This window comes from Psammomys obesus, unplaced genomic scaffold (assembly GCF_907164565.1).
Source record: "Psammomys obesus unplaced genomic scaffold, mPsaObe1.curated_primary_1811, whole genome shotgun sequence".
In the NCBI taxonomy this organism is placed as follows: domain Eukaryota; kingdom Metazoa; phylum Chordata; class Mammalia; order Rodentia; family Muridae; genus Psammomys; species Psammomys obesus.
Window position 1 is genome coordinate 1,877,348 of NW_026591497.1, and position 26,428 is coordinate 1,903,775.

At 50.7% G+C, this 26,428-nt stretch overlaps 1 protein-coding gene across 5 annotated transcripts in view; it reads left to right on the top strand.

Annotated features, from left to right (window-relative positions):
• The window catches only part of Txnrd2 (thioredoxin reductase 2), a 46,849-nt gene extending 22,334 nt beyond the window's left edge, over positions 1–24,515 (top strand). For 4 of the 5 annotated variants that reach the window (XM_055610311.1, XM_055610312.1, XM_055610315.1 and 1 more), the window contains exons 11-18: positions 1,291–1,465; positions 14,542–14,678; positions 17,882–17,977; positions 18,541–18,633; positions 20,354–20,425; positions 20,975–21,072; positions 23,052–23,258; positions 24,284–24,515. In XM_055610311.1, the coding sequence (XP_055466286.1) occupies positions 1,291–1,465; positions 14,542–14,678; positions 17,882–17,977; positions 18,541–18,633; positions 20,354–20,425; positions 20,975–21,072; positions 23,052–23,175 (795 nt within the window). In that variant the 3' untranslated portion in view covers positions 23,176–23,258; positions 24,284–24,515. Of the gene's footprint in view, positions 1–1,290; positions 1,466–14,541; positions 14,679–17,881; positions 17,978–18,540; positions 18,634–20,353; positions 20,426–20,669; positions 20,826–20,974; positions 21,073–23,051; positions 23,259–24,283 lie in introns of those variants that run through there. The other variant, XM_055610313.1, reaches the window with a different exon arrangement.
• Positions 24,516–26,428: the final 1,913 nt, after the last annotated feature.

Consider the following 26,428-nt stretch of genomic DNA (forward strand, 5'->3'; position numbering starts at 1 on the left):
CGGCTGAGGCAGGAGGAACATGTGAATCTAAGAGTGGAGGCCTGCCTATGCAGCATTTTAAGCCCAGTCCCCCAAAATAAGTCACCCATTAAAATCTAAGTTTAAAGTTATCAATAAGATGTCAAATATTCTATCTCCTCTACCAAAGAGAGTTCAGTCCACAGTCATGTTAAACTCTGATTACAGAAGCCTAGCAAAGTCAGCTGAAGGGATGAACTGGGCCCATGGTTTCATGACCCCTGACCTCATCACCCCACCCCACAAATGTCATTCCATCCTCTGCAGCTGTGTGTGTGAGGCTTCAAACCACAGCCAAGGGTGTACATAGCAAGCCCCCTCTACAGGGCCGCAACATCTGGAGAGCCTATGAGTTTCCTGCTGCTAGGAGATGTGTTGGCGGCAGACAGGCTGCAGATGTAGGAGGAAGAGGTGAAGGGCCTGCAGGAAGGAGGGCTGGAGTCTCAGGCCAGGTGGTAGTAGAGCTGCTGGGCACTGAACAGCCCGTAGTTCCCCTTAGAGACCTGCATATCCAAGTCTACCAGGTGTCTGCTGGCATGCAGAACGCTAAGCAGCTGATGAGCCAGTTCCTTTGTTTTCCACAAATTGAGATATGGGCCCTGCTATAAGGGGCTCCTCCTACATGTGGTCCAGGATAAAGCACCTCACCTAGGCAGATGTTGCAGGATTTAAATGGTCATCGTTCGTGCTCTTCAAGCAGCTGTGTCTAGTTTCTGCTGTTGGCCTGGGTTGACTGCAGAGCACCACAAGATCTGGCCTGGTCTGCAGCTAGTCTGGGGAAAAATGGGCCCCTGGGCAAGGAGATGATTATGATACCTTTGCTACCCTCAGCCTGGGCCTACACCGTTGTCCCTGCATTGCTTGGGAGTCGGAGTCTTCTGTCAGCTCCTCCAGCTTCCTGATGGCACAGAGGGGATGTTGGGGGCATGCAGTAGGGACTAGGTAGGGAGTGGAAGGCCGGCTAGATGAGTTGGGGCATGATCCCATGGGATCTGAATCCGTGATGTAGAGAGGAGGTTGAAGAACAAATATGTCCTGACCAGTGCTCTCAGGATCTGAGAGTTGGGAACCAGGAGGTAGCTGAGTACTCTTTCTAACTTGGCCTTCAGCATCACAGAGGAAGGGACCTAGAGGTGGGGGTGGTGGGTGCCCCACCTTCTTCTCTGGGTGCAACCTTTTTGGGGCTCTACCAAGGCACTGAGAGCAAGGTAGAGGGCTAGGGCCTCTCTCAATGCCTGCTGAGTCCTCATCGTGTCTTTTTGTGCATTGCAGCAAATGTCATCTTTGGTCACAGAGCACATGGAGTCTCATGGCACCCGATTCCTGAAAGGCTGTGTCCCCTCCCTCATAAAAAAACTCCCAACTAACCAACTGCAGGTCACCTGGGAGGACTGTGCTTCTGGCAAGGAGGACACAGGCACCTTTGACACTGTCCTGTGGGCTGTAGGTAAGGATGTGGCAAGCCACACATACACTGTCTCTAGCTCAAGGAAACCATATTCCCTTGGAGGAGGGGTCTTCACCTTCCTTCTCTTCACTTCCTGTGTCCCTCATTCTGCTGGCTCCCAAGCAGGTTAGCCACTGCCTGGTATACCTTGCAGGTCACTGTGAAAGCCTATGGGCACAGTGCCCACACCTGCTGTCCCAAGCATAGTGTTCCTCTATTTCTTTTTTCATTGAGATGTGATATTCTGAAAATGCAAACCAAAGAAGAGATTTGGTGGTGTCATCATTCAGGCAAGGTTTGTGAGGCCTTCCACTGCCCTTCATAGCTTGTTTATAAGGCCTCAGTGTAAATCCTAGAGATTTCCTGTAGGGATTAAACGTTAATAGATTTCTCTTTAATTAATTAGATGTTTGCTTTATATTGTTATAAATTCAAGCTAGTTTTCTGTTTGTTTGCTTTGAGATAGTGTCTCACATAGCCCACGATAACTTCACAGTCCGTATGCAGCCATGGATGAGCTTGAATTCCTGACCTTCCTGCCTCTGCCTGGGATTATAGGCATGCCCCACCACATCTGATTTAAGCCAGTTACTTTTTTCATAAAAATGTAGAGAGCTGTGGAGACTATCAGTTGGTAAAGTGCTTGCTGCTTGAGCAGGAGCTTGCTCCCTAGCATCCAGATTAAAAGCTGGGTTGGTGGAGCCTACTTGCAATTCCAGAGCTGGAGAGGCAAAAGCAGGTAGATCCCTGGAGCTTACTAGGTAGGCAGCTTAGCCTATTCAGAGCCTCAATAAAACAAGGAGGGCAGCCCCTGAGGAATGAGGCCTGAGGTTGACATATGGCCATCACACATATTCATGAAAATTTGTTTAAAATTTGTTGTCATACATATAACATAAAATGTTCACTTTAAATTATTTGGTGGGCAGCTCAGTGGCATTGAAGGCATTCACACCATTGTGCAGCCGTCTGTTTGCAGAGCATCACCCCACTCTGAAGCCACTTACTACACACTAGCTTCCTCCTGCTGAATCGTCCACCACTCCACTTTCTATCTTAATTTGATGACTCCAGGAACTCATAAATGGACTCATACAGCATTTATCTTTTTGTTCCTGGCCAGAGTCACTCATCATAATGTCCTCAAGGTTTATCCATGTGCTAGCATGTGTCATCATTTCCTTCCTCTTCAAGGCTGAACAGTTTTGTTTATCCACCCATGTGTTGATGGACATGCAGGCTGCTTTCACCTTTTGGTTATTGTCAGTATTATTGCGATGAGCACAAATGTCCACAGTCTAGCTGTGTTATACAGGCCAGAGGATATGGTTCCTTAACAGAGGCTGGCCTAGCATGTTCTGGCCCGGGTTCCACCGCAGCCATGGGGTCCCCATGGAGCACCATGGTCCTTATTGGTGAAGGTAGCATATACATACACATCCCCATGTGAACATTCCTGCGTGCCTCAGTATGAGCACCTTCTAGTTCTTTTTTAGGACCTTCTCGCTAGTTTTCTAGCTTCCTTATAAACCTTCACATTGACACAGAGAATACCTAGAACAATAGAAACTGATCTTACAGATGTGTCCCAGAATATCTGGGTCTGGGGTCTGCCTGGTTGGAGCCAGGGCTCAGAACCAGGTTATTCTCTGATGCCTCTTTTGGCTCCATCTCAATGAGGCAGGTGGTTTCCAAGTGTGCAGAGGGGTTGTCCAGGACACAGTAGTTCCCAGAAGGGGCTTCCTGTGGAAAAGGGCTATATCACAGAGCAATATGCTTCTGGACAAAATTTTCCTGTGTTGTTCAAATGCCTAGAAATCAGAAATGAGGCTGGATGGTGGTGGCACACACCTTTAATTCCAGCACTAGAGAGGCAGAGGCAGAAGCAGGCAGATCTCTGTGAGTTTGAGGCCAGCCTGGTACAGAGTGAGTTCTACGACAGTCATGGCTACAGAGAGAGAACCTGTCTTGAAAAACCAAAACCAAAAACCAAAACAAAAAAACAGAAATGAGACAAGTGGCTCATACCAAGACACAGGAGACAGGTGTTAGTGTGGGTCTGAGTACCCCAGCACAAATCCAGCATCTCCCTAGCCAAAGCTGACAGGTCACCAAAGAGGATGCTCCTGCCCACATTGTAAAGATTTATTTTTAAGTAAGTTTATTATGAACAGTACTAAAGATTAGGGGACATCTTAGACCCTGAAGTGTCTGGTTTACCTTACATTTTTGTTTTTTGAGACAGGGTTTCTCTGTGTAGCTTTGGCTGTCCTGGAATTTGCTCTGTAGACCAGGATGGCCTTGAACTCAACTCACAGAGATCTGCTTGCCTCCTGAGTACTGCCTGGGATTAAAGGCATGTGTCACCACTGCCTGGCTGTCTTAAACTTTTTCAAGTGGTGAGGATTCAGCTTTTTTTCTTTCCCAACCCCAATTCTCTGTACCTCCCAGAGGGCACACAGAACCCTGTCTTGTCTTTGTTGTTTTTGCTTGTTTGATTTGGTTTTTGAGACAGGGCTGATTTGAACTTACAATATAGCCCAAGCTAACCTCAAGCTTGCAGTCTTCCTGCTTCAGTCTCCTAAGACCATCTCCACCCCTGTCTTGTCATTGGACCCTGTGGCCAGGTGCTGCTGGACAGCTGTGGCTTGTGGAGTAGGGTCTGTGCCTTTGCAGAGCCTGGGTCTTCTGGCATCCAGGGGGGTTCCCATCAGGCAGAACTTCTGTCCCTCCCCTGCTGGGAGTCTGTTCTACTTTTTGTATTTTCAAAAAGAGTATTCCCCAGACAGGCTACAGGAGTGATTGATGCTGGGGGTGGAAGCTTTTCGAAGTCCTTGGCCTCTGACCCTGCTTCCCCAGGGCTGTGGCAGTGGCGGCAGCGGTTTCTGGCACGCCTTCTGGGTGGTGGGGCTGGCGCTCGGGCATGTGCTGACTTCACCACCCCCATCTGAGCCAGGTTTTGTAAACATTCAGGAGCCACTTCCCATTTGAAGAACTGGGAATGTTTTCTGCTGCTTCCACTGATAAGCCTTTAACAAAGCATTATTTCTGCTTGCTATAAGATGATGCACTCTGGGAGGTTCAAATAAAATGGGGTGGGGGGAATCCATCGTTGGTACCTCAGAAATCTCTATGGCTTGTGCTTTCCATCCAAGCAAGCAGCTGGTACTGTGCCCCAACAAGCTGGACTTTGAGGGACATTTATAAAATGGATGGATGCCCTTCCAGCCTCCCATGGCATCCATGGACAGAAGATGACCCAGCATCTCACACTTGATCAGGCCAGTGTTCTGTAGTTGGTAAGAATGTGAGGCTGCAGCCCTGGCAAAGTGGTACTGCACTCTGGAAGCCGAAAAGGACAGACAGCCTTTTCCTCTACACAGCCTTGATCTCCAGCGGTGGATTAAACACATTAGCAGTTAAAGCAGTTAATTGCTGTGCTGGGGCCCCTCATTGTTTGTCTCTGAATCACCCGCCCACACCAGGTGTCTCAGATAATAGACTGGGAACCTCAGCGAGGAGGATTTCCTGTCTGCAGATGTGCCGATTACAGCGCTGAGTGAAGACAGTCAGCCTGCACAGCCCAGGCAGGCGGGATCTGCTTTGCCTAGCCGGGAGTTAACCAGTTGTGGCCTGAACTGGTGCTGTCTGGGGAGCTGGCCCAGGACAGCCGCCAGCAGATGCCTTCTCTGAGGCCTGGCTGTGTTTCAGTTGAGCTGAGATTTGGTTTTAAGAAAGGCATGTGGAGCTCTGGGGAACAGCCTTGGCAAATGAGCTGAGACTGACCTGTACCTCTAGGCTGCCAGAGGACATCCAGTATTCTGTCCCTGGAGAGATGACAAGGCTGTGGCACATCGATTTCTGGGTCACAGGATTCTTCCCTGTGTGTGGAACAGAGGCCTTGCTGCGCCTACATGGTCGGTCCCTATTATCTTTTTTTCTTCCTTTCTTTTTTTTTTTTTTGTTTTTTTTGTTTTTTTGTTTTTTGAGACAGGGTTTCTCTGTGTAGCCCTGGCTGTCCTGGAGTCACTTTGTAGACCAGGCTGGCGTCAAACTCACAAAGATCTGCATGAGTGCCTCTGGGCCTGGCAGGTCCCTATTATCTTAACAGTTGGGGACAGCAGTGTGCCTGTCTGTGTGGTAGTGGCACTGGGGGAGGAGCTTGCCTGTTCTCACTGCAAGTCACTAAGCCATTTCTTCCTCTTCGGGCTTTGTTTTAGACAACCTAGTATCTTGTCTTCGTTGTCATTATCATCTTTGTGACTGAATCCACGTCTGAGCCTCAGAAATAGTATGAGGGCAGCCAGTCAGGCCTGGCTATTAGGCATTAGAGCCAGACTTTCTAGCTTCCATCTGACCCCAAGTGGGGTTTAGCCACACTGCTTATGCACCTGGCCCACAACCAGGGAGGCACGGTCCCAGGGAAGTGGGGATACCCAGTGCTTGGGGGCCCTACATCATCAGCCTAGGGTGGGCTGTATAGTTGGGCTCTCCTTCCCCACCCAGGACTACCTAGTTGTATATATGCAGATGGTGTGCCCATACTAAAGACACAGATGCGTAAGCCCTCCCCAGCACTGGGTGTCAGGCAGCCGGAAAGGGGATAGACAATAAACCGAACCCACTGCACCAGGCTGGACATTGATCACCAGGAATGATCCGAGCTCAGGAAAAGGACAGTGGTAGTGTGAGGCTACCTGGAGGTTTTGAGGGACAGCTTGGTCCCAGAACTGGCTGCTAAGCTAAGACTGAAGAGAAGCTGAGCACGGACACAGCCCCACCTGGAATCTCCCCACTGTAGGTCTCGAAGGTGCTAGAATGTTCCTGGGGATCTCACAGCTATAGGTGGGCCTACACTGTACTGGGTCAGGGCCATAATAGAAAAGGAGAAATATGAGGAGAGGAAAAGGAGGAGGCTAGGGTTCAGGGGTAGACAGATTTAATATGCTGGAGGTCCTGGGTTCAATCCCCAGTATTAGGTAAGTCATTAAACAAATGAAGGAGCTGACCTATAGTTCTTACCTGTAAATCCTGCTTTTGGAGGCAGAAGGATTGCCATGAGTCCAAGGGGAACATGGGCTAGATAGGGAGTTTGGGACCAACCTGGGCTACAGAGTAAGACCCTACCCTGCATACCACCCCTCCCCCCAAAAAAAGTAAAAGAAAAGGCTTAGGATGTGACTTAGTGGTTACTAAGCCTATCAAGCATAAAGCCCTGGGTTCTGTCCTCAGCTTCATAGAAACTGGCGTAAACAGGTGCATACCTGTAAGTCCAGCCTGGGAAGGCAGGCTGGAAGATCAGGTCAAGATCATCCTCAGCTATATACTAAGGTGGAGACCAGCATGGCTTACATGAGACCCTGCCTACAAAAAGAACCTATGAACATAGATAAGAAGGGAGGAGCACTTTTAAAATGAACAGCCTCAATGGAACAGGCAAGCAATAGGCCAGGCTCAGCACATTCGAATAGCACTGGGGCCCTCATGGGGCTCTCCACAGGCCTTTATGGACGTCAGACTGTCTCCAGGCCACAGTGTGCACTCTGTGTCTAGCTCTGTGCCACCTGCTATGGCCATATCAGTCTGGATCACAGCCCCTCACTCACCCTCCCTATCCTGCCAGCACTTAAATCTCACCTCATTTCACGGATTGCCCTTCCCTGGTGGGAACATGTGCTATAGGCAGCCATGAAATTGGAGGGCATGCTCGTTTAAATAGTGTGGATCAGAGAGGCGCAGGCTGCTGCCTGTGGCCCTCCACCTGCACAGCCTCGTGTCCATCAGAGGAGGTGGGAATGGCTGACGGCCGCCTTATTGGGCATTTTGGCCCGCAGCCCTCTCTAGCCACTTCTTGAGGTAGGATCAGCTATTCAGGAGAGCTGGCAGCAGGCTTCAGGAGGGGTGTGTGTATGTTGGGGGAGTGCTGTGGAAGAGAGCGCAGAGGCTCAGCACAGGAGAAGACACTGTGGGCCTAGGTCTCTATTCAGAGAAAGGGGAAGCTGTGTTCGAACCTGTATTGGAATGCCCTCATAGAAGAAATTGCAGAGCATCATGTATTGGTTACATATGAAGCTCTTATAAGGCAAGAAAGACAACAAACAGGCAAAGGCAGGGCTTGGCAGTTTGGAAAAGAAATGCCATTGATAAATAGGAGGCAGAAAACAGTTTTATTAGTCATCAGAAAAGTGCAAATTAAAACAGCATGAGAGGTGCTATGCCAAGGCCAGAGTGTTAAAAAATCAAAACCAACCAACCAAACAAACAAAAAACACTTGCTGCGAGCCGGGAAGCCCCTGTCCTCCAGTCAAGCTTCTCTTCCTCTCAGTATCATCCCCAAGAAAATAGACATGTGTCATGAGTGCCCCAGGTCTCCCTCCTGCTAGAGTCTGGGCAAGAGAGTGCCAAGAGCCACCAGACATCTCCTTGTTCAGGAGCGCGTTGCCACCACCACACATGTGCTGGAGCTGAGGCTGTGGAACGAAACCACAGAAACCAGCTCAGCTAGCTGGCTGGAGAGGCGCCGAGCACAGGCAACTGACTGACAGCTGCCACAAGCGTCGCTCTTGTGTGCTGGGACACTGCTCAGTGTGCTGGCTTGCACCTTGCATCTCACTTCGTGAATGTGTCACTGGGTCTAGAGTGCCTAGAGCCACTTGCTTAGGGGCATGGCTGCTTGGTTGCCACCTGGCACCTCTTTTCTCTTTTCCTTGGGTTCCAGACCTGAGCTGAAGATGTGCCTAGTTCTCCAGTGGGCACTCAGTGCCAGCAGGTAGATTGGACCCAGCCCTGATCACCAGGGAGGGAGCAGAGCTCGAGGGAGCTGTGAGGCTATGTGTGAGGTTTAGGGACACCCTGCTCCCTGTGGTCTGCACCCTGGCTTCAGTCTCAGTTTCAGGGAATGGGCCCTGGGGAGAGATAGCCTCTCTGACCTTGGGGGCCACACCATGTGGGTAACAGCTTTCTAGGTCTCAGTGTAGCCATGGCAACCTGTGTTGGCCCTTCCCTCCTACCATCCATTCCAAAAGCAGTAACAAATCACTTGGCACACATTAGCCACGTTCTTTGCCATTCGGTGTTCCTCTACTCAGCCAGCCAGGCATTTGTTCCTCACGCTACAGGCTTGGCTCACGTGCCCGTGTACTTCCCGAATGTATACATACATGTCCTAAGAAATCTTGGCTTTGCAGTAGACCATGAAGGGCACTTAATTCCTCCCCTGCCTTCTCTCCTGGGACAGCTTTCATATGTGTGCATGGTATATCTCAGCCAGCCTTCCTGGAAGATTATCCCAGTGCTAAGAACATTCCTATGACACAGTGGCTCCAGGGCTGTTGTAATGATGTGGCAGTGTGTATGGAAATAAACCCGTTTAGAGGCACAGACCTGCTGTGCTACAGTTGCCTGTAGCATTCAGTTCAGTAAGTGCTGTATGGGGTTGTAGCCTAGGAACAACAGGCTACACATGTGTACCACACAATACCCGTGCAGTAGGTGAGAGCATCTAGATTTATGAAAGAATACTTGGTCTTCATATAATGACAAGATACTCTGTGACACATTTATCAGAATGTATCTTTATCATTAAGCATCTTTTATTGTACTTTTATTTTCATAAGGACCTTGATATGGGACTTCCTTGTTACCATAGTTACCACAAGGAGCATAAAGATGCTCTTGGCCTCACAGGACCGGGTGGGCCTATGTGTAGGAGAGCTCAGGAACATGGTATGGCCAGCATCAAGAGCAGCCTATCAGGTTTTCCCTTGGCCCCTCCAGCTCTATCACAATTACCAGGAGGCAGTGAATGCTGCAAGCTCAACTCAGCAGCTAGAGAAGGGTCCTCAAGGATTGAACCATGGGTGCCTGACCCTTAGAGCCTTTGCCTCCTCTTCTGTGCTCAAGCCCTACCCATAGGGCCCAGCTCCTACCTCTGATGTGGCCTCCCACTGCCTGAGTCTAGGCTGATCCCCATGGTGCCTGCCTGCCCACACCCGGTTCCTGTGGCTGACTAGTGCCAAGAGACTGGAGCCAGGCCCAAGCCAACTGTAGCAGCCAGGCTTAGCTGAGTCTCTGTGTTTTGACTTCCCCATCCAGCATAACAGCTGGAGACTTAAAGCTTCATCTGCCAGATGTTTAGATGGGCGCCACCCACTTCCTGGACATTGCACACTGAAGTCTGGCTTGTCCCAGATACCAAGAACTGTGGGAACTTTGATGCCAAGTCACCTCTGTCAGTGGGGAATTGTCTTGAGCTCCTGAGAGGAATAAACAGTCTGACCCGCTCAGGGACCACAGTTATCTGAATTCAAGGCAAAGGGACCTCCCCTGACAGCTGAGCCATGAAGCTCACATGCTACCCCTCCCTGAAGGCCCAGACCTGTGTGGAGCAAGAGGGGACAGACACACTGACACCAAGAGAGACGAGCCCATTTCTTCCTCATCCTGGGCTGAGGATGAGCTGAAGCTGAGGGCGAGGATGGTGCGACTCATGCACTGTCTGAAGGGCCATCTGCTTTCAGCTGTGAGCAATGTGCTGGACAGCTACAGGGGTGTGCAGAAGAGGGCAAGCTGAGGCCTGTGCTCTGCAAACCTGGCTGCCAGCCTACTTATTCAGCACCATTACTGGCTCCTGGTGAGGTGGCTCCAGGCCTATTCTGAGGGTCTGGCAGGGTGTGAATTTGCTTGCTCTCACTATTGGCTCCAGTCAGTGTGCTTGCACAGCACATGCTCAGGCTATCCTGGCGGATTCTGGTGATGCAGGACTTGCTCTGTCCTTGGAGGTAGTCTGTTGGTGGGAGATGACACTTGGAAGCTGTCTGCAGGAACATACAGGGTGGACAGGGAAGAGCAAGTACTTCACAGGAGTCAGGGGCATTTGGGGAAGTGGATGAGTGTCCGCCCAGTAAAGAACCATGCGAGGAAGTGCCAGCCAGTTAGCTCACATGGGGCCCACATGGACCAAGACACGCCACACTTTACACAGGTAGGACAGCCACCTCCCTGGGGTCACCCCAAACAGTGGTATCTTCCCTTTGAGACATGCCACATTTCTGCACTGCAAAACCTGTGGGATGCTTTGATCAGGCTCTGCTGCTTTCTTGCAGCTTGGTAGAGCCTGGCTCCCTGGATGGCTGGAAGGCCGTAGAGAGCTCAGGCTGAAATCATAGCCACTACAGGGCTCTTTGTGCTTCAGGGCCATTTTTGTGGTCAAGAACTACATATTTTAGAAAAGTGAAGAAATCATGACTTTCGTGTAAAAATTTGGCCTTACAGGATGTTAACAGTCTTCTTTGGTGTATAGATATCTTTGTAACTTTGTAAAGATGAAAGCCATACCATGAGAACACGGGCATTCCCTGTCTCTGCAGAACTGTTGGCCTGTAAATCTGAGGGTTTTCACAGCTCAGGACTCACTGCAGGTAGATATGTTTTTAGTAGCCTTGTGTGAAGCCGGTGTTCTGCCACAGTTTGTGTATTGCTGTTTTTGAGACAGGGTCTCATGTTGTTCAGGATGGCCTCAAACAAGGATGACCTTGACCTTCTGGTCCTTCTGCGTCCACCACTGCCATCCCAGTGCTTGGATTGAACCTAGGACTTCATACATGCTAGATAGGCACACTATCAACTGAGCAAAATAGCCAACCCAAAATGTTTTGTTGTACTGTACTGCTGCATTGTACTGAGTACATGCTCACTAATTTTCTTATTCCCCAAGTGACAGCGTGGCAGCTCCTTACCTAGCACCAACTTGAAGCAGGTCTGGGTGTCATCTAGAGATGGGCCCGGTGCACAGAGGGAGTTCTGTATGACACAGCATCTGAATGGGGATTCCTGTTGGGAAGGGGGCCCTGGCACTATCCCCTGTGGATACTGAGAGAACTACAGCGATCTGTCATCTGCTCTCTCACAGCCTGTTGGTTCATTTGTTTGAAATTGTTTGTAGTTTTTAGAATTTTTCCATGTTAATGTCTCTTTTGAATATATAAACTATGTATAAGCATTAAAAAAAAAAAACCCAAGTGTCAAAGGATGTGTTTAGACAAGTATTTTCACCTCTGTTTCATACTATCTTCCTCTTTTTCTTTTGTTTGCTTTTTTTCCCCTTTGAGACAGGGTCTTGCATTGTAGTGTTGGTTGAAACCCACTCTGTCCTTGAACGTTCAGTGACCCTCTTGTGTCATCTGCCTGAGTACTGTGGTGGCAGGCATGTGTCACCATGGGTGACCTCTCCCCTTTCTCTAGGGCACTGCTTTTAATCTTTCCATTGACTTCATTGGCAAATATGTGTATGTATGTGTACAAGTGCACTTGTATATGGGTGCACCCTGTCTTCATACAGGGACACATACTCTGCACTGGAGACGTACATGCCCTGCTCCATCCTTAAGGACCCCTTCCGTTAGTATCAACATCAGTGATGCGTGTGTTGAAATTCAAGTTCATACGTAGCAGTCAGGGCTTGTGGCAAGGGCAACAATGTAGTGGTTGGTCTTCTTGTGAACCTTATGCCTCGTCTTGTCTGGGGTCGCATTGGTCCCTTTTATAAATGAAAACACTGAGATACAGAAAAAAGACAGGTCCCTCTGCACAGGAAAACTGACCCAGGCAGCTATCTTTGGAAGAAGCTGTACGGGCAGCTCTGCAGAATCAAAGTGTGAAAGGGGGCCATGAGGTGCTCTCACAGGGGCTAGGGGATGCTGTCATACCTAAGAGGCTTTTGAGGGGAATGAGAAGGTTAAGGTGGTCAGGACCTGGCGCTGAGGGGGTCAGAGGCTGTGGCCAGGGAAGGGACTAGCAGCTAGGCTAGCCCCTGAGTCTTCAGTGCTTCACCCACACTGGTGGCCTTTGCTCTTCACTCATGAGGGGCTCTGTCTTTTGGGTCACCTCTGGATCCCAAGTTGTCTCACTCTCCAATATGGAAGCAAGCCTTCCTCTGCATTGTTAAACATAAAATACTATGCAGCTTTGTCTCATTAAATCCGGAGGAGTGAGGGCAAGGGGTGAAGCTCAGTGGTAGAGAGCTTGCCTAACATGTGTGAGGCCCTGGGTCCCATCCAGCACTACAGAACAGACAAAACAAGACCAGCAAGCAAAGGTATGAAAGGTTAGGTGTCACTATGGAAAGGTGAGCCTGTGAAAACAGACAAAGGGCAAACAGAAGAGGACAGGTGGCCAAGGTTGCTTGGGGCCTGTTGGTTGTTGGTGGCCACTATAGGCCCTGCCACCTGGGCCTCTGTGACCCTGCATGCAGCCTTCATATTGAAGAGTTTAAGTTAGCCTGGGTATAGTTAGCCTGGGTACAACTCCATTTTAAAATAAAGAGCCATCCTGACTGGGAGCTGACCTCAGGTACCAGGAAATATCACAGAATGTACACTTGGCAGAAAACAAAGTTAACTCTCCAAACAACAACCTCCAGGAAATATTACAGAATAAATGCTTCATAGAAAATAGAGACAATCTTCCTGGCAATAATCAATGAGAATCAGTTGAGAATCAGGTGGAAAAATTCTCCCCAATGTTTCAGGTATAGTTTAAAAGAATAGCCATTGTGATCATATGTCTTAGGCAATTGTGCCTCAGAGAAGGTCACCTCGCCCCTCTTAACTTTTACCTAATCCTGTAACGTCAAGGCATGTGCCCTCCTGTTTGCTGTCATGGAAACATGTGCCCCCCTACTTGCTGTCATGGAAACCCCCTGATCACAGACTTTTCCTTTAAAAACCCTGCTCACTCAGAGCTCAGGGTCCCACTTCTCTACTGCTGCGACAGTGAGACTTGGGTCCCAAGTTCGATTGCTCTCATAATAAAGCTCTCTTGCTATTGCATCGAGTCATCTCCTGGTGGTCTCTGAGGTCCCATGATCCTGGCATTACAAAATAAAGATATTTATAGGCCCTACCTGGTCCTGAGCATGGGCTGGAGACACAGCTCTGAGGTCTAACTCTACCTCAGTCTGTCTAGTAAGTCATCAGATGTCCATTAGAAGAGGCCTAGAAAGGAGCTGTGGTTCTAATGTTGTGGAGTCAAGCAAATTAGGCTTGGTATGAGGGCCAACATAGCAAAGACAGATAGACAGATGCCTATAGCACTGTTCTACTTCCAAGGGAGGTCTGGCCTCTCCTGACTCAGAAACCACTAATACTGGTTCTGGGTGGTGCATGGAAGGTTCTAGAGTCTGGCCCCACAAACTGATGTCAGGCTACAATTGTGTCACCAGGCACCTGATTCTTACTCATGTTTCAGAAAGCATAACCTGACTGGGACACCACCCTCAGTGGATGGTACCTACAAGGTTAGTAGTTGTCATGGTTACCACAAGGAGCATTGATAGACATTCCATCTTTGAGCCAGAGGGTGCTGCATTTCTCTTGATGACTGAGCTATCATCACCCTGCCCCTCTGCAATCAGCCTTGTCAGTTTCTAAGTGGCTATTCTGAGAAATTCTTTGGTTTGTTGGTTTGTTTTTGTCTCTTGGGAATAGTCTTGTTATGTTGTCTAGGCCAGTTCTATACTGCCTCTGCCTCCTAAGTACTGGGATTAAAGGCGTGTGCCGCCACCACCCGGTGTTAGATGATTTATTGATAGATTGATATCAATCAATAGATAGATATATTTATTGTATAGGGACTCAAACCAGAACCTTGTTTATACTTGGTCTGATGCTGATCTATAGCCTCACCCTTGTTTGGGAAACATGGTTTCTCTGTGTAGCCTTGGTTGTCCCAGAGCTTGCTACTTAGCCCTGGCTGTCTTGGAGCTCACTATTAGACCAGCCATCCTGGAGCTCTCTATGTAGACAATGCCAGCCTCAAGCTCAGAGATTCATCTGTGTCTGCCTCCCCAGTGCTGGGATCAAAGGCTTTTGTCACCATGCCCAGCCAGCCCTGTTTTTTTAGGTAGAGTGTCTATGTAGCCCAGGCTGGTCTTGAACTTGTTATCCTCCTGCCTCAGCCTTCCAAGAGCTCAGATTCCATGTGCCTTCTACTACATCTGGTTGAAATATTTTAAATAGAAGGAACTCATGTCAAAACTGCTAACCTAAATCTTTCAACTTTCTCTATCTTTCCTCAAGGGAGAGTTCCAGAAACCAGAAATCTAAATCTAGAAAAGGCTGGTGTGAATACCAACCCTGAGAGTCAGAAGATTATTGTGGATGCCCAGGAGGCCACCTCTGTCCCCCACATCTATGCCATTGGAGATGTTGCTGAGGTATGCTCCACATCTGTCTGGCCAACCTGAGCCACTGGAAACTCCTAGTTCTGTGCTCTCACTTACCTGTTTCAGCTGGGCCTAGAGATGAGCGTGATGTAGGAAAGACACGTGTCTCTCTCTCTAAACCCAGAGCACCAATCACAGGATCCTGGTCAGGTGCATCCTGGGAAGGATTGAGCACTGGCCTCTGCTCCTTCTAATGCTTTGCCTCTCTGGGAGGCTCAGGATGAGGCAGTTTAATACAGGGTGCTGGAGAGATGGCTGAGCGGTTTAGAGCACTGGCTGCTCTTCCAGGGCACCTGGATCCCCAGCTCACAACCATCTGTAACTTCAGCTCCAGGGTATCTGACACCATTTTCTGGCCTCCTTGGGTACCAAGCACACATCTGGAGTACACAGACATACATTCAGGCAAAACACCATACACAAAATAATTCTTAAAACTTAAAAAAAAAAAAAAATAATCCTAGCTCTACACAGAGTTAGCTGTTCCTGGGCATGATCTTGGAGAAGTCTTACACCACGGGAGAGCCAGTCTTAGTTCAGGCCATCTGGCCCTGTCCTTGCCACAGTTCCCCTTCAGTCACAGGGCCTGATGGGCCCTTGTACAGTGGCTACATGCCTCATATCTGAGCATGATCACAATGGTAGCCCGAGGCTCAGTTCCCTCTCTGGTCTTTCTTGGGTGAGGGGCTCAGTGTGGGGAAGGTATTAGTGCTCTGTACTCCATTTCTGCTGACTAGACCTGTGGCTGTGAACACTTCCTCAGTGTCCCCCTGCTTCCTGCTCTTCCGTGGAGATCATGGCCCACAGCACCTCCGTGGTGAAGCCCTGGCTTGAGAAACATCCAGCCACCACTCCTCTCCTTCACAATCAGTCCTGTCCATGTTTCCTTAGCCTCAGAAGTAGCACGCACTGAATCATCCTGATGCCTCACAGGGAAGTTGCTCAGGAGGCCTTCGCTTAGACATGCTGATAGATGCTCCCAGAGTCCCCTGGTCCTCTTGTCTCTATGCTGAGACCTTCTCTATCTTCCATGAGTATGTTTCTGTCCTGGAGCGGCTACAACAAGTGGTTTGTGCCACCACAAATTCAGGAGCATAGAACACTCACTCTTGGAGGCCTGAAGCCAAATCTGAGTATAGGCAGAGCTGTACTCCTCAGTACCTTCTAGGAGGTTACTTCCTGCCTCCGCCAGGCTGGGCCTGAGTGTTCCTTGGATCCCAGCTCTGTGCTATCATCACTGACAGTCTCCTCCAGGTGCTTTATGCCCTACTTTGTCCCTTACAGATTGTCCTTTGTCAGACTTAAGGCCTGTGTAAATCCAATGATATACATAACCCCATGTCCAAATAAACCTAAGTTCCGAGTTCTAAGCAGTTTTTTTTTTTTTTTTTGGTGGGGGGATACTGTTCAGCTCGCCCTAGTGTGTTCCTGCCATGAGTGTTGAACATAACCAGTCACCAGGGGCATTAGGGACCCTGCAGGGTCATACCCTGTGGAAGAGACAAGCTGGTGAACTACTTCAGGTGTTGGCTCGTTGCTATTGCTGTAGAGGGATTGTGGGGTGAATGACTGAAGGTTCTGGTTGGGAGCATAGCACCTAGGCAAGGGCACCTTGCACCCATGCCTTCTGGAGTGTGAAGATGGCTGCCCCACCTCAGCTCCCTTTGGAGAGAGGAACGTGGAGTCAGCTGGAGCCAGCGTTTGAGCCTAGTAGGTCCCAAGTAGAACTCCTCCTGGGGTCTTTGATGCACCAGAGGGGCCCCTACCATTGTGACCATGCTCAGATATGAGGCATGTAGCCACTGTACAAGGGCCCATCAGGCCCTGTGACTGAAGTTCAGGAACACACGACTCCCTAAGAGGTGCCAGATTCCCACAGCTGCCACAGGTGCCAGATTCCCACAGGCACAAGGCCACACGGAGGGTAGTTCCAAGGAGGACTGCAGGAAAAACTCCATGGGGCTTGCTGTCCAGCCCTACACCTTCTTGGTCATTTCACCCTCTAAACTTTTTTTTTTTTTTTCAACATATGGGTGCTTTGCTTGCATGCATGTCTGTGTACCACGTGTGCCTGGTGTACATGGAACCCAAAAGAGGGCATCAGATCCCCTGGAAACGAAGTTACAAACAGTTCTTAGCTGTCATGTGGATGCTGGAACCCAGGTCTCTGGAAGAGCAACCAGTGCTCTGAGCCATCTCTCTCACCCCTCATAGCACTATCTAATTGCGGTCCAGGCCATGGACCTGGCCAGTGTGGTTGCTCTGCTCATGGTTGATTTGGAGGCTCTGACTATAGGTCAAGTCAATCTTGTGAGCACTACATCTGTGTTCTCTCAGAAGTGTCTCTGTGCACCCGAGGGTCCAGTGTTGTGTTACCACCAGCATGAAAGCCTTCTTTATTTTACAGAGTCAGTACACAGTTTAAAAGATGATTGCAAGCAGTGCAGTTAATACTCCTGCAGTCAGGTCAGGCCAGCGCCTACAGAGAGCCCCAGGGTGAAGCACTGATGTCGTTTAATGGGGAACAGTGTGCTGTGTGGGGATGTTTCCTGGGTTACTCAGGCCTGATGGAATGCCCAGGCGGGAAGCGGAATTTATCTCTGTAGATCTCTACTCATTTCTGGAATGCCAAATAGCATCTTCATTTCCTGCTGCAGAGGTGACAGGGGCCTGGGCTTCTGCAAGCAGGAACACCCCAGGCAAGGTGCACCCTGAGACAGAAGGGTCTCCTGTGGAGTGGCACTGACGTACATGTCAGGAGCACGTGACATGCTTGGGGCCATATGAACCAGACCCTGAGTCACTGGGAACATGGGCGGGATTTCTTTTGAGCTCTGTCATGGGATCAGCACTCTGAGATCATCAGTGTGACGGGTTCAGAGAGAAGCCTGTGTAAGTGAAGGTGGTGGGGCTATACCCAGCCACTCATTTCCTGTTTGGAGAAAACGATGGTAACTGGCAATGTCCCTGAAGTGGGATGGAGAGAAGACAGTGGCACCAAGCAAATCCATAGGGATCCTGGGATTGTCACTATGGGAAGTGCAGCCTTGCATGCTGCAGACCTGGAGGTCTTCACAGCTTCACTGTCTTGTTGCGAATCTTCAGCAGGGAGCCACTCACTAGGAAGGTGGACGGGTAGAGGTGAGGCATCTGCACAGGCTCCTGAGTACAGCGCTGTTGTGTTCTTCCCTCAGGGACGGCCTGAGCTGACACCCACAGCTATCAAGGCAGGAAAACTTCTGGCTCAGCGGCTCTTCGGGAAATCCTCAGCCTTAATGGATTACAGCAACGTGAGCTCCTTTAAAGGACCCAAATCCAGCCTAGGAGAGGCTTGGCTTGTTCTCCTGGGTGAAGGGGCATTTACAGCTATGTGCCTGTATGTGTATGGTGTATATATGCACACATATATATCCATGCATGTACACGGATGTATGTGCATGGGTGTGTGTGCACACACATATAAGTATGTGAGTTCATGCTTGTACGTGAGCAGGCGAGTACAGTCCTTGGGGCCATGAGCCAGATCCTTAGTCACTGGGAACTATGAACAGGATCTTTTGAGCTCTGTCATAAGACCAGCACATCAGTGTGATTGGTTCACACTGATGAACCCACTTTTACAGAGAAAAGTCTGTGCCAGTGTGGGTAGTGGTGCTATGCCTGGCAGATGTATGTGTTGTGGCTCCTGGTCCAGCCCAGGAACAGTAAGTGACCATCTGCTCTGCTGGGTGCTGTGCTGTGTGGCTGGGTCTGGCCTTGGATTACTGCTCAGTTGTCACTCAGGAGATGTAATTTCAACTAGGGGAGGGAGGGTCGAGCAAAAGGCATATCTGATTCCAGACCTGCTTTCCAGGTTCCCACAACTGTCTTTACACCACTGGAGTATGGCTGCGTGGGGTTGTCTGAGGAGGCGGCTGTGGCTCTCCATGGCCAGGAGCACATAGAGGTAGGAAACTGCCAACAAGAGGACCTGGATAGCCACTCTCCAAAGTGCCCCTCCATGGATTGGAGGTCTGGTCAACAGGGGCTACTTCTTAGGGGCTGCTTTTGGCAGGGCATAGTGTGGGGCCTTCACAGGAGTATTGAAGAGCAGCAACAGAAACAAGGGGAGTCAGAAGCCTCTGGCAGCTTCAGTGTGTGGCCAAGCTTCATTTCTCTGGTCCCATTCGTGTCCACCTGCTACCCTGGCAGGGCCCCTGACTGCTGCCTTCCTCTGAGGTCTTATGAACTGGCAGCCTCCAACCACCCCCAACTGTGTATACTCTAGAAGCACTGCTGAGGTCCCTCACATTACCGCCAGAGCCTCCGGCATCTGGTGCCCATTCTGCTTCAGCATGCAGAGAGCTTATAACAGAAGGTCTTGGGGCCTGCTGCTGCTCTGTAGGGCTCTCTATAATTCTTATGGTAGGAGTCTCCCTTAACCTACTCCACCCTCTTGCCTCGGCTGGCCCACTCCTAGCCACCTGCACCTCCACCTTCCTGTGACTATCCTGGGATTTCCAATGAGCAAGACACCCACACTCCCAGCTTAAATTCTGTCCTCTTCCCAAGCTCTTCCAGGGCTTGCAGCTGATCTGGGGAGTCTGTGGCAGCAGGCTGACTATGCCCTGGGGTACCTTCAGAAGTGGCTGAGGTGCCTGGGAGCCTTGAGAGCTGCCAGGCAGTGGAAGCCAGAGGATTTTGCTGTGGGACTTCCTGTAGCTGCAGCTTGCAGGCCATGAGGCCCAGGTCACTAGGCTGTAGAGTCTGCCTGCTCCATGTACCCGGGCCCCTCCATCACGGAGAGGCCTGACAGGTCTGCCTTCCCAGCACTTTATTTGCTATTTTTGTTAGATTCATCATAAGTACACTGGGACATGTGTTCATAGCATTTTATAATGTTTTATGTTTCATGATGTCGAACGGCCAAACATTCTTGTTTGTTTTTTCTTCAGTTCTGTCTTGCTTAGAACAATATTCTCTGAAGCCCTATTAATTAATAATGGCTGTGTAGCACATGTGGGGCCCTGCTCATTTTTTATATGACTTCAGCCCTGAACATACTGTCAAGCCCTTCATGGGTGCTGAAAGGCCTTGTCCCAGAGCTCCGGGGAGGCTGGGGCCTGCCCTGCCCCTCCACAACCCTGCCCCAGCCTCTCCTCTTAGCTGAAGTTCAGACCAAGCTAGCAACAGGGTGTCTCAGGGAGGCCAGGCAGCCATCTGAGAGCCATTCCTGTTTGTGTGGGTAGAGTGGGCACTCTCACACCAGCACCTTGCCTGAGGCCTCCCTGTCCAGTCTGCACTAATCATCGGGAGGCCTGGATCTATGTACCCAACATCTACCTCTTGGGGATGCCCACATGGCTCACACCAAGGGCTCCGGGTTGCATCATGACTAGTGGCACCTCAGCATCCAGTACATACTGTCCTGTTGTTGTTCAATGGGGGTTCTCAGACTGGTGGGAGAGAGTCTGTCTGCGGACTACCTGGCTATGGCTACGGGCTGCCTGAACAGAGAGGACACACTCCCTACAAACAGCCGAGCTGTTTCTACATTCCCTTAAGTCACATGAGTGGCTTTGGGTCCCTGAGAATCCTGCCTTCCCAGTGCTTTTTCTGTTGGATCCAAGACTGTAGAACTGTCTTGGGCATGGCCACTGATTCTGTGCTGGTGTCTTGTCACTCAGGTTTACCATGCATATTATAAGCCACTGGAGTTCACGGTGGCGGATCGGGATGCTTCACAGTGCTACATAAAGGTGAGTATGCTTAGGAGCCAGGTGTAGGGTGTGCTGGGACTAGGTTGGAAAAAGCCAGCAACTATAGGGAGTGCTCTGATATCCACAGGGCAGAGCAGGAATATTAGCCACTTTCCCCATGTGGCAAAGCACCTGCAAAAGAGACTTAAGGAAGGAAGGCAGGCAGGAAGGGCTTGTTGTGACTCACAGTATGAGGGAAGGCATGGTGGCAGGAGCCTGAAGCAGCTGCTTGCTGTGTCTGCAGATAAGAAGCAAAGAGATAGATGCTGGTGCTCAGCTCACAGTCTCTCTCATGCAGTCTGGACCCTGGCCCATGGGACGGTGCAGCCCACAGTGACCATGGCTCTCCCCACCACAATCAAGCCAATGTAGAGATTTCCTGACGGAGTTTGTCTTCTGGGTAATTCTAGATTCTATCAAATTGACAGTCAGCACTCACTACCACAGATGGAAACCTCTGAGGGCTACAGAGATGGGACATAGCAGGTCCCTATGGTTGGGTGGGTCTCCTGTGGCTAAGTGAGAGTAAAAAACCACTGTGGCTTTCAGATGGTTTGCATGCGGGAACCCCCACAGCAGGTGCTGGGCCTGCACTTCCTTGGCCCCAACGCTGGAGAAGTCACTCAGGGATTTGCTCTGGGGATCAAGTAAGTATAATCTTGGCCACTTTGAACTGTATCTGCTTCTGTCTGTGATTTGACGGCAGTTTGCGTTAGTTGTTTTGACAGTCGTGGAAGCTGCTGGGTGCACACTTTGGTGGGAAGGGAGTCTGTACCTGTCTGCAGCACGCATCCTTGAGCCTACCTCAGATATGGCAGACACAGCAGGAGAGGGACTTTCTCTAGCCAAAGCAGGGTCCTAAGCAGGGATGGCTGCAGCCCTGGGACACAGCCAAATGAGTGAGGTTGAGGCCTCATTCCTCCAGCCTTCTACTGTTCATTTTTGTTTGTATTTCCTGTGAACTGTCTGTATTTTAGTGTTTAAACTACAATTATTGGATTAAAAGAGCTCATTGTATATTAAGGAAATCAATATTATAAAAAGAGGCTGCTGCCATTTAAAAGACTTTCAGAAATTCTTGCAGAAACTGAATTGTCTGGGCAATGAATTTGCATGCAGAACAGTGAATGGGAATGTACTCTGGACAACCCTGTGTCCTTAGTCCCAGGACCTCCACGATAAGCTGGCGTTGCGGATGCCCTGCTTAGCATCATCCACACCTTGCATCCATCAGCTTCAGCAGAATGTTCAGGAGAGGGCCACACTGGCCCACAGGTCCTACCTAGTGATTATGCTGGCACTCTACTGACTTCCATGTTGACTGCTCCACCGTAATCTCCCAAAGACTACAGATATGCACTCCCACACAGGGGCTCACATGGGACCTATGGCCCATGCCTGGGAGAACTTTGTCACCAGTCATTGCCTTAATACACCTGTAGGCCAGGTAGGCCTGAGGCCCCAAGGCCCAGTGCTTGGCCACACTCATAAGCTCCCAGCCCACTGGGGACCTGGATGTCAACACTCTCTCCTCCTGTCCCCCTTACCCTATGCCTTCTCACCTCTGTTTCCTCCAGGGTTCTATCCCCCAGTACCATGAATATATGTACATGCTACATACATATACCCATGCATACACACTAAACAAAAATCCTCCTACAGCCTTGGCCCAGGACTCAGCCATACACTCAAGGCTTGGAGTCAGCCTCACTCATTTGGCCATGTTATTAAAATTCCAGATTTTGGTTGTGATTGTATATGTATAGCATGGTGGTTCTCTAGTGTCTGTAGACAGAGATACTGAAGGTTTGGACATGCTGCTGGAGTGCTCAGACACAGTCAGGAGGCCTTGGAGTGTCCCCTGGGAGCTCCTGACTGTATCTGAAGAGCAGGCACCTGTTGTTCACATGGGTCATGTACCTGCCAAACCCCTCATTGCACAGGGCCTGCACATTAGGAAAGCTGCTGGTTCCAACTCTGTGCCACCTGTGCTCTGCAGGGCACCCATAAGCGTCCATGTGCACGTCAAGGAGATAGAGTGTACTCACTGAGGGTGTGCATCGGTGCAGGTGCACCTGGAATATCGAAGCAGTCACTTATCTGTAGACCTTTGGCAGCTGGGCCGGGGCTTCTGGGCAGAGGCCAAGGGATAGGCTGGCAGTGAAGGCTGTTCTCACAGAACCAGTGGCTATGCTGGGCTAGATGACCTCCCTTCCTGCCCTTTGAGTAGACAAAATGCCATCCACAGAACAGCCAATCTCCAGCCTTGTGCTTGGGTGCCGTGTGTCCACATGTAGATTTCTGAGCAGAAGAGCTGGGTGGATGGGTGGGTGTGGGCCACAGTCCTGCCATACCTTGACAGTGATAGAGCAGGCCTTGAGGAAGGGGCATTTAGGACTGGAGAGCAAAGTGGCCAGGATAGCAGCCAAGGAAAGGTTGGAGAGGGAGGGCCTGTGGTGGGTAGTGACTTGGCAGTGGTGGATGGTGGGTGTTTGCTGGAGGCAGCAGGCAGTCTAGCATAGGCTGATAGTCTTAGTACTGACTTCGTAAGGAAGACCTTCTGAGGCCTTCCAAGGACAGCCCTCCCCATGCTCACCACTTACCATTCTCCTCTTGATGTGTGCAGATGTGGAGCTTCGTATGCCCAGGTGATGCAGACTGTAGGGATCCACCCCACCTGCTCTGAGGAGGTGGTCAAGCTGCACATCTCCAAGCGCTCGGGCCTGGAGCCTGTTGTGACTGGTTGCTGAGGTTAAGTCACCATCCCTGCCAAGCTGAGGGCACATGCCATGCCACGTGCCTGGTACAAGGCTCCTCAGACACCTGGATCCAGGTGAGCAGGTTTGAGAAGAGAGGGAGCCACCATGTTAGGAATGATGCCAGGTACATGGTGAGGCTATCTAGAACAGTTAAGTTCTGCCCTTTGGTCAGGCCATGGTGGCCCAGAAACAGGGCTGAGGGGCAGCCACCAAGGATCCAGCCCCTGAAGGACATCATAAGATCCCTGCCTGCCTGGTCATTGCTCTTCCCCACATGCAGGGGTGTCAAGAGGCTGGGCTCACACAGCATGTGTTCTGGCAGTGTCAGGGGCTGCTCCCTGTGTGCCGTTTGTCCCCACAGCAAGCCCAAGTGTTGGTGCATTTCCTTCTTGCCCAGAAGGTGGAGATGCTGCCTTGTGCACGGCCGACTGGACGCCACACACATGGCTCTGCTCTAGCTGCGTAGAGCCAGGCTGGCGAGTGGGTGGTCAGAAGTCGCAGAGCATTACCAGCCATTGTAGTCCTCTTCTGAGGAAGAAGTTGCCGAGGGCCTCCTGCCCCTGCAGTGTCACCTCTTAGTCTCACAGTGTTCTCAAGAAAACCCAGTCCTTGATCTGCAAGCCACAGCCCATCCTGGATATCTCTTGGCTGTCACCCTTTTTGGTCTGGGGCCCTTGGTAGCCACTCTACTCACGGGAAGTAGAGGAGGCTATAGAGTCCTTTCCTCCTCAAGATGCCCTGTTTGCTCTGAGCACCAGCAGTGGCTCTCCCACATCCAGTGGGTGGAGAAGCTTGCAGGGGCCTTGTCTGGGCATTCTCACACCTGCTCCATCACAGCTTCGCAGGCCAGGGCTGCACTTGACAACGAGGACCCCTCTAAGGAAGCTAGGAAGTTCTTACCAAAATATTATACCTTCCAGGTTTTTAATTAAGAGCTCAGTATACATTTTTATCACAGCAGCAGTGATCTCTCTGGGTGGGTGGGCGGGACTCTCTTCAAGTGCTTATTTCCAATCTCAATGATCTCGTGTGGTTTTGGGTGACATGGCTAGGCTAGTGTGAGGGTTGGCCTGTGCTGACCCCCACCTGTTATTGGCAGGACTGGAAGCCTGCTGCCTCCTCAGGGATTCCGGAAGATGTGGCTGGATCGCCTGTGGCTGCATAGCTGGCGTGTGCCCTGCAGGGATGACTCTGCACCTCCATCCTCTGGCCACCCTTCTCATACTCCCAGCGTCAGATGATGACAGCCTGGGCAGAAACCCCATTGTGGGCTGCCCAGGTTTGAGCCCCTGGCATTTCTGGAGTGACAATAAAGAGGGTGTTTTACTAAAGCATGTCTGCTTGTGGTGTCCCCAGGATTGCCCAATGTCACTTGATAGTAGCTTCCAATCAGGATCTGCTACCACCAGCACCTTAATACATGGTGCCTCAGTGTCTTAGAGTTCCCAGCAGCCATTGAGAAGAACAACCCTGACCTGACCTTACCCTGATCTGACCATTCTGGTCCCTAGTAGGACGCAGCATCTCCTCATCATCCTCATCATCCCTTCAGCTGCTGGCTCAGGTCTGAAGACCTCTTTCTAGGGATCCCTCCTGGACCTTCTGCCAAGGTGTGGGCTTTCTTCCTGAGGTCTCCACGTACATCTTGAAGCAAGGGTGGCCTAGCTCCAGCAAGGGTCAAGAATAGGAGGGTGGGGTTTGGCAGGGTTGTTGGAAGTTTTCTGTCTCTGAACTGAATGTCACTCGCCTCCTTAAGTTTCCACTGTGGCCCTCAGCTTGAGGACTGGTTTTGGCTAATCCTCCACATTGAAGCTTGATGGGTGGGGAGCGCCTGTCAGTCACTGCAAGGGGAGACAGCCCTGACAGTGAGGGGCAGGGCCTTGCATTATGCTGAGGCTTTAGCAGAGGCTAATCTCGTGTCTTCCTTAAGAAAACATCACTTAGCCTGGCCCGGGAGCCTTGGATGGGACGCTGCTTGTCAGCCAACAAAGGAATGTTTGCACCTTAATGGGCCTACGGGAGCCTGGCTGGAAGTGGAAGTGTGCAGGGTGCTCTCAGACGCCCAATTAAGACGCCAAGTGCTGGGCTGGGCCTGGCCCTCCTGACAAGTGCAGAGCCAGATCAGCCATGCCCTATTTAATGCATCAGTGGTGGCACGCCCCAGCCTGCCAGGATCCTGGGGTGTGGTTGTGGGGGGGGCCGTGCTCCTCTAGCTTGAGGTTTTGTCTGCCTCAGAGGCAGAAGAGGTCAGCTAACACCTGCTTCAGGCCAGTGGTGTGGGGACTCTCTGGGGCCTGGCAAGGTGCATCCCATTGGTACCACAGCCCTGAGGAAAGTCTCTGCCATGGGGGCAAGCAAGCACTGAAGGTGGCCTTGGTACTTGGTGATGATTGAATAGAGGCAACTTGTCATTGCCCTTTGCACACACTGGCCTGTAACTTCTTGCTTACCCAGCCAGCCAGTGCCATCCATACATTCATGTCCCCAAAGCCCCTTCAGGATAGTTACTGGTTTGTGAACACTGCCCTATTGGTGTCCTCCTAGTCCTTGTCTGGCTTCACAGACAACTGAGTGAAGGCTCTGGGCCCAGGTGTCACCAGAGCAGTGGGCTGCCTTTGTGATTTCCTGAACCTGTCCCTGGACTGCATAGCCAGGCCAGTGTATGGGACTGCACTGCCTAGCCCAAAAAGTGGGACCTACCTTTATACCTTCTTCCCGGAGTGGACTTTGCATCAGAGTATTTGCCTCTGGAATCTTTGTCTCAGCCTGTGCCAGCTCTAGAAGGCACAGGCACAAATATCCACAGATCCATGGTCTGATGGCTTCAGGTCCAGGCTTCCTCTGCACTCCTAGAAAGTGGTGAGCAGGGGTCTGGCCAGGTCACAAAAAAAATTAATATTGCAAAGAAAAGACACAGGGATGAGCCACCACCCAAGCTATCTCTGGGGCCGTCAGTGCAGCCCCACATACTGGGCTGACTATAGGGCCCAGGGAGCAGGTTCAGGAGGCCACAAAGGCAGCCCCATGCTCAGGTGAGACCTGAGCCCAGAGCCCTCAGTCATCTGTGGAGCTAAAACATAAACAGGAGGACCCCAAGAGACCAGTGAGCACAAACCAGTAACTACCCTGTCGTGCCCTCTGCTGAAGGCAGGGCTGGTGCCAGGAGCAGGACCCATGGATGAGCTACAGTGGCGTCTGTCCTCAGTGTCTACCTTTCATAACTACAGATTACTGCATGGCTCAT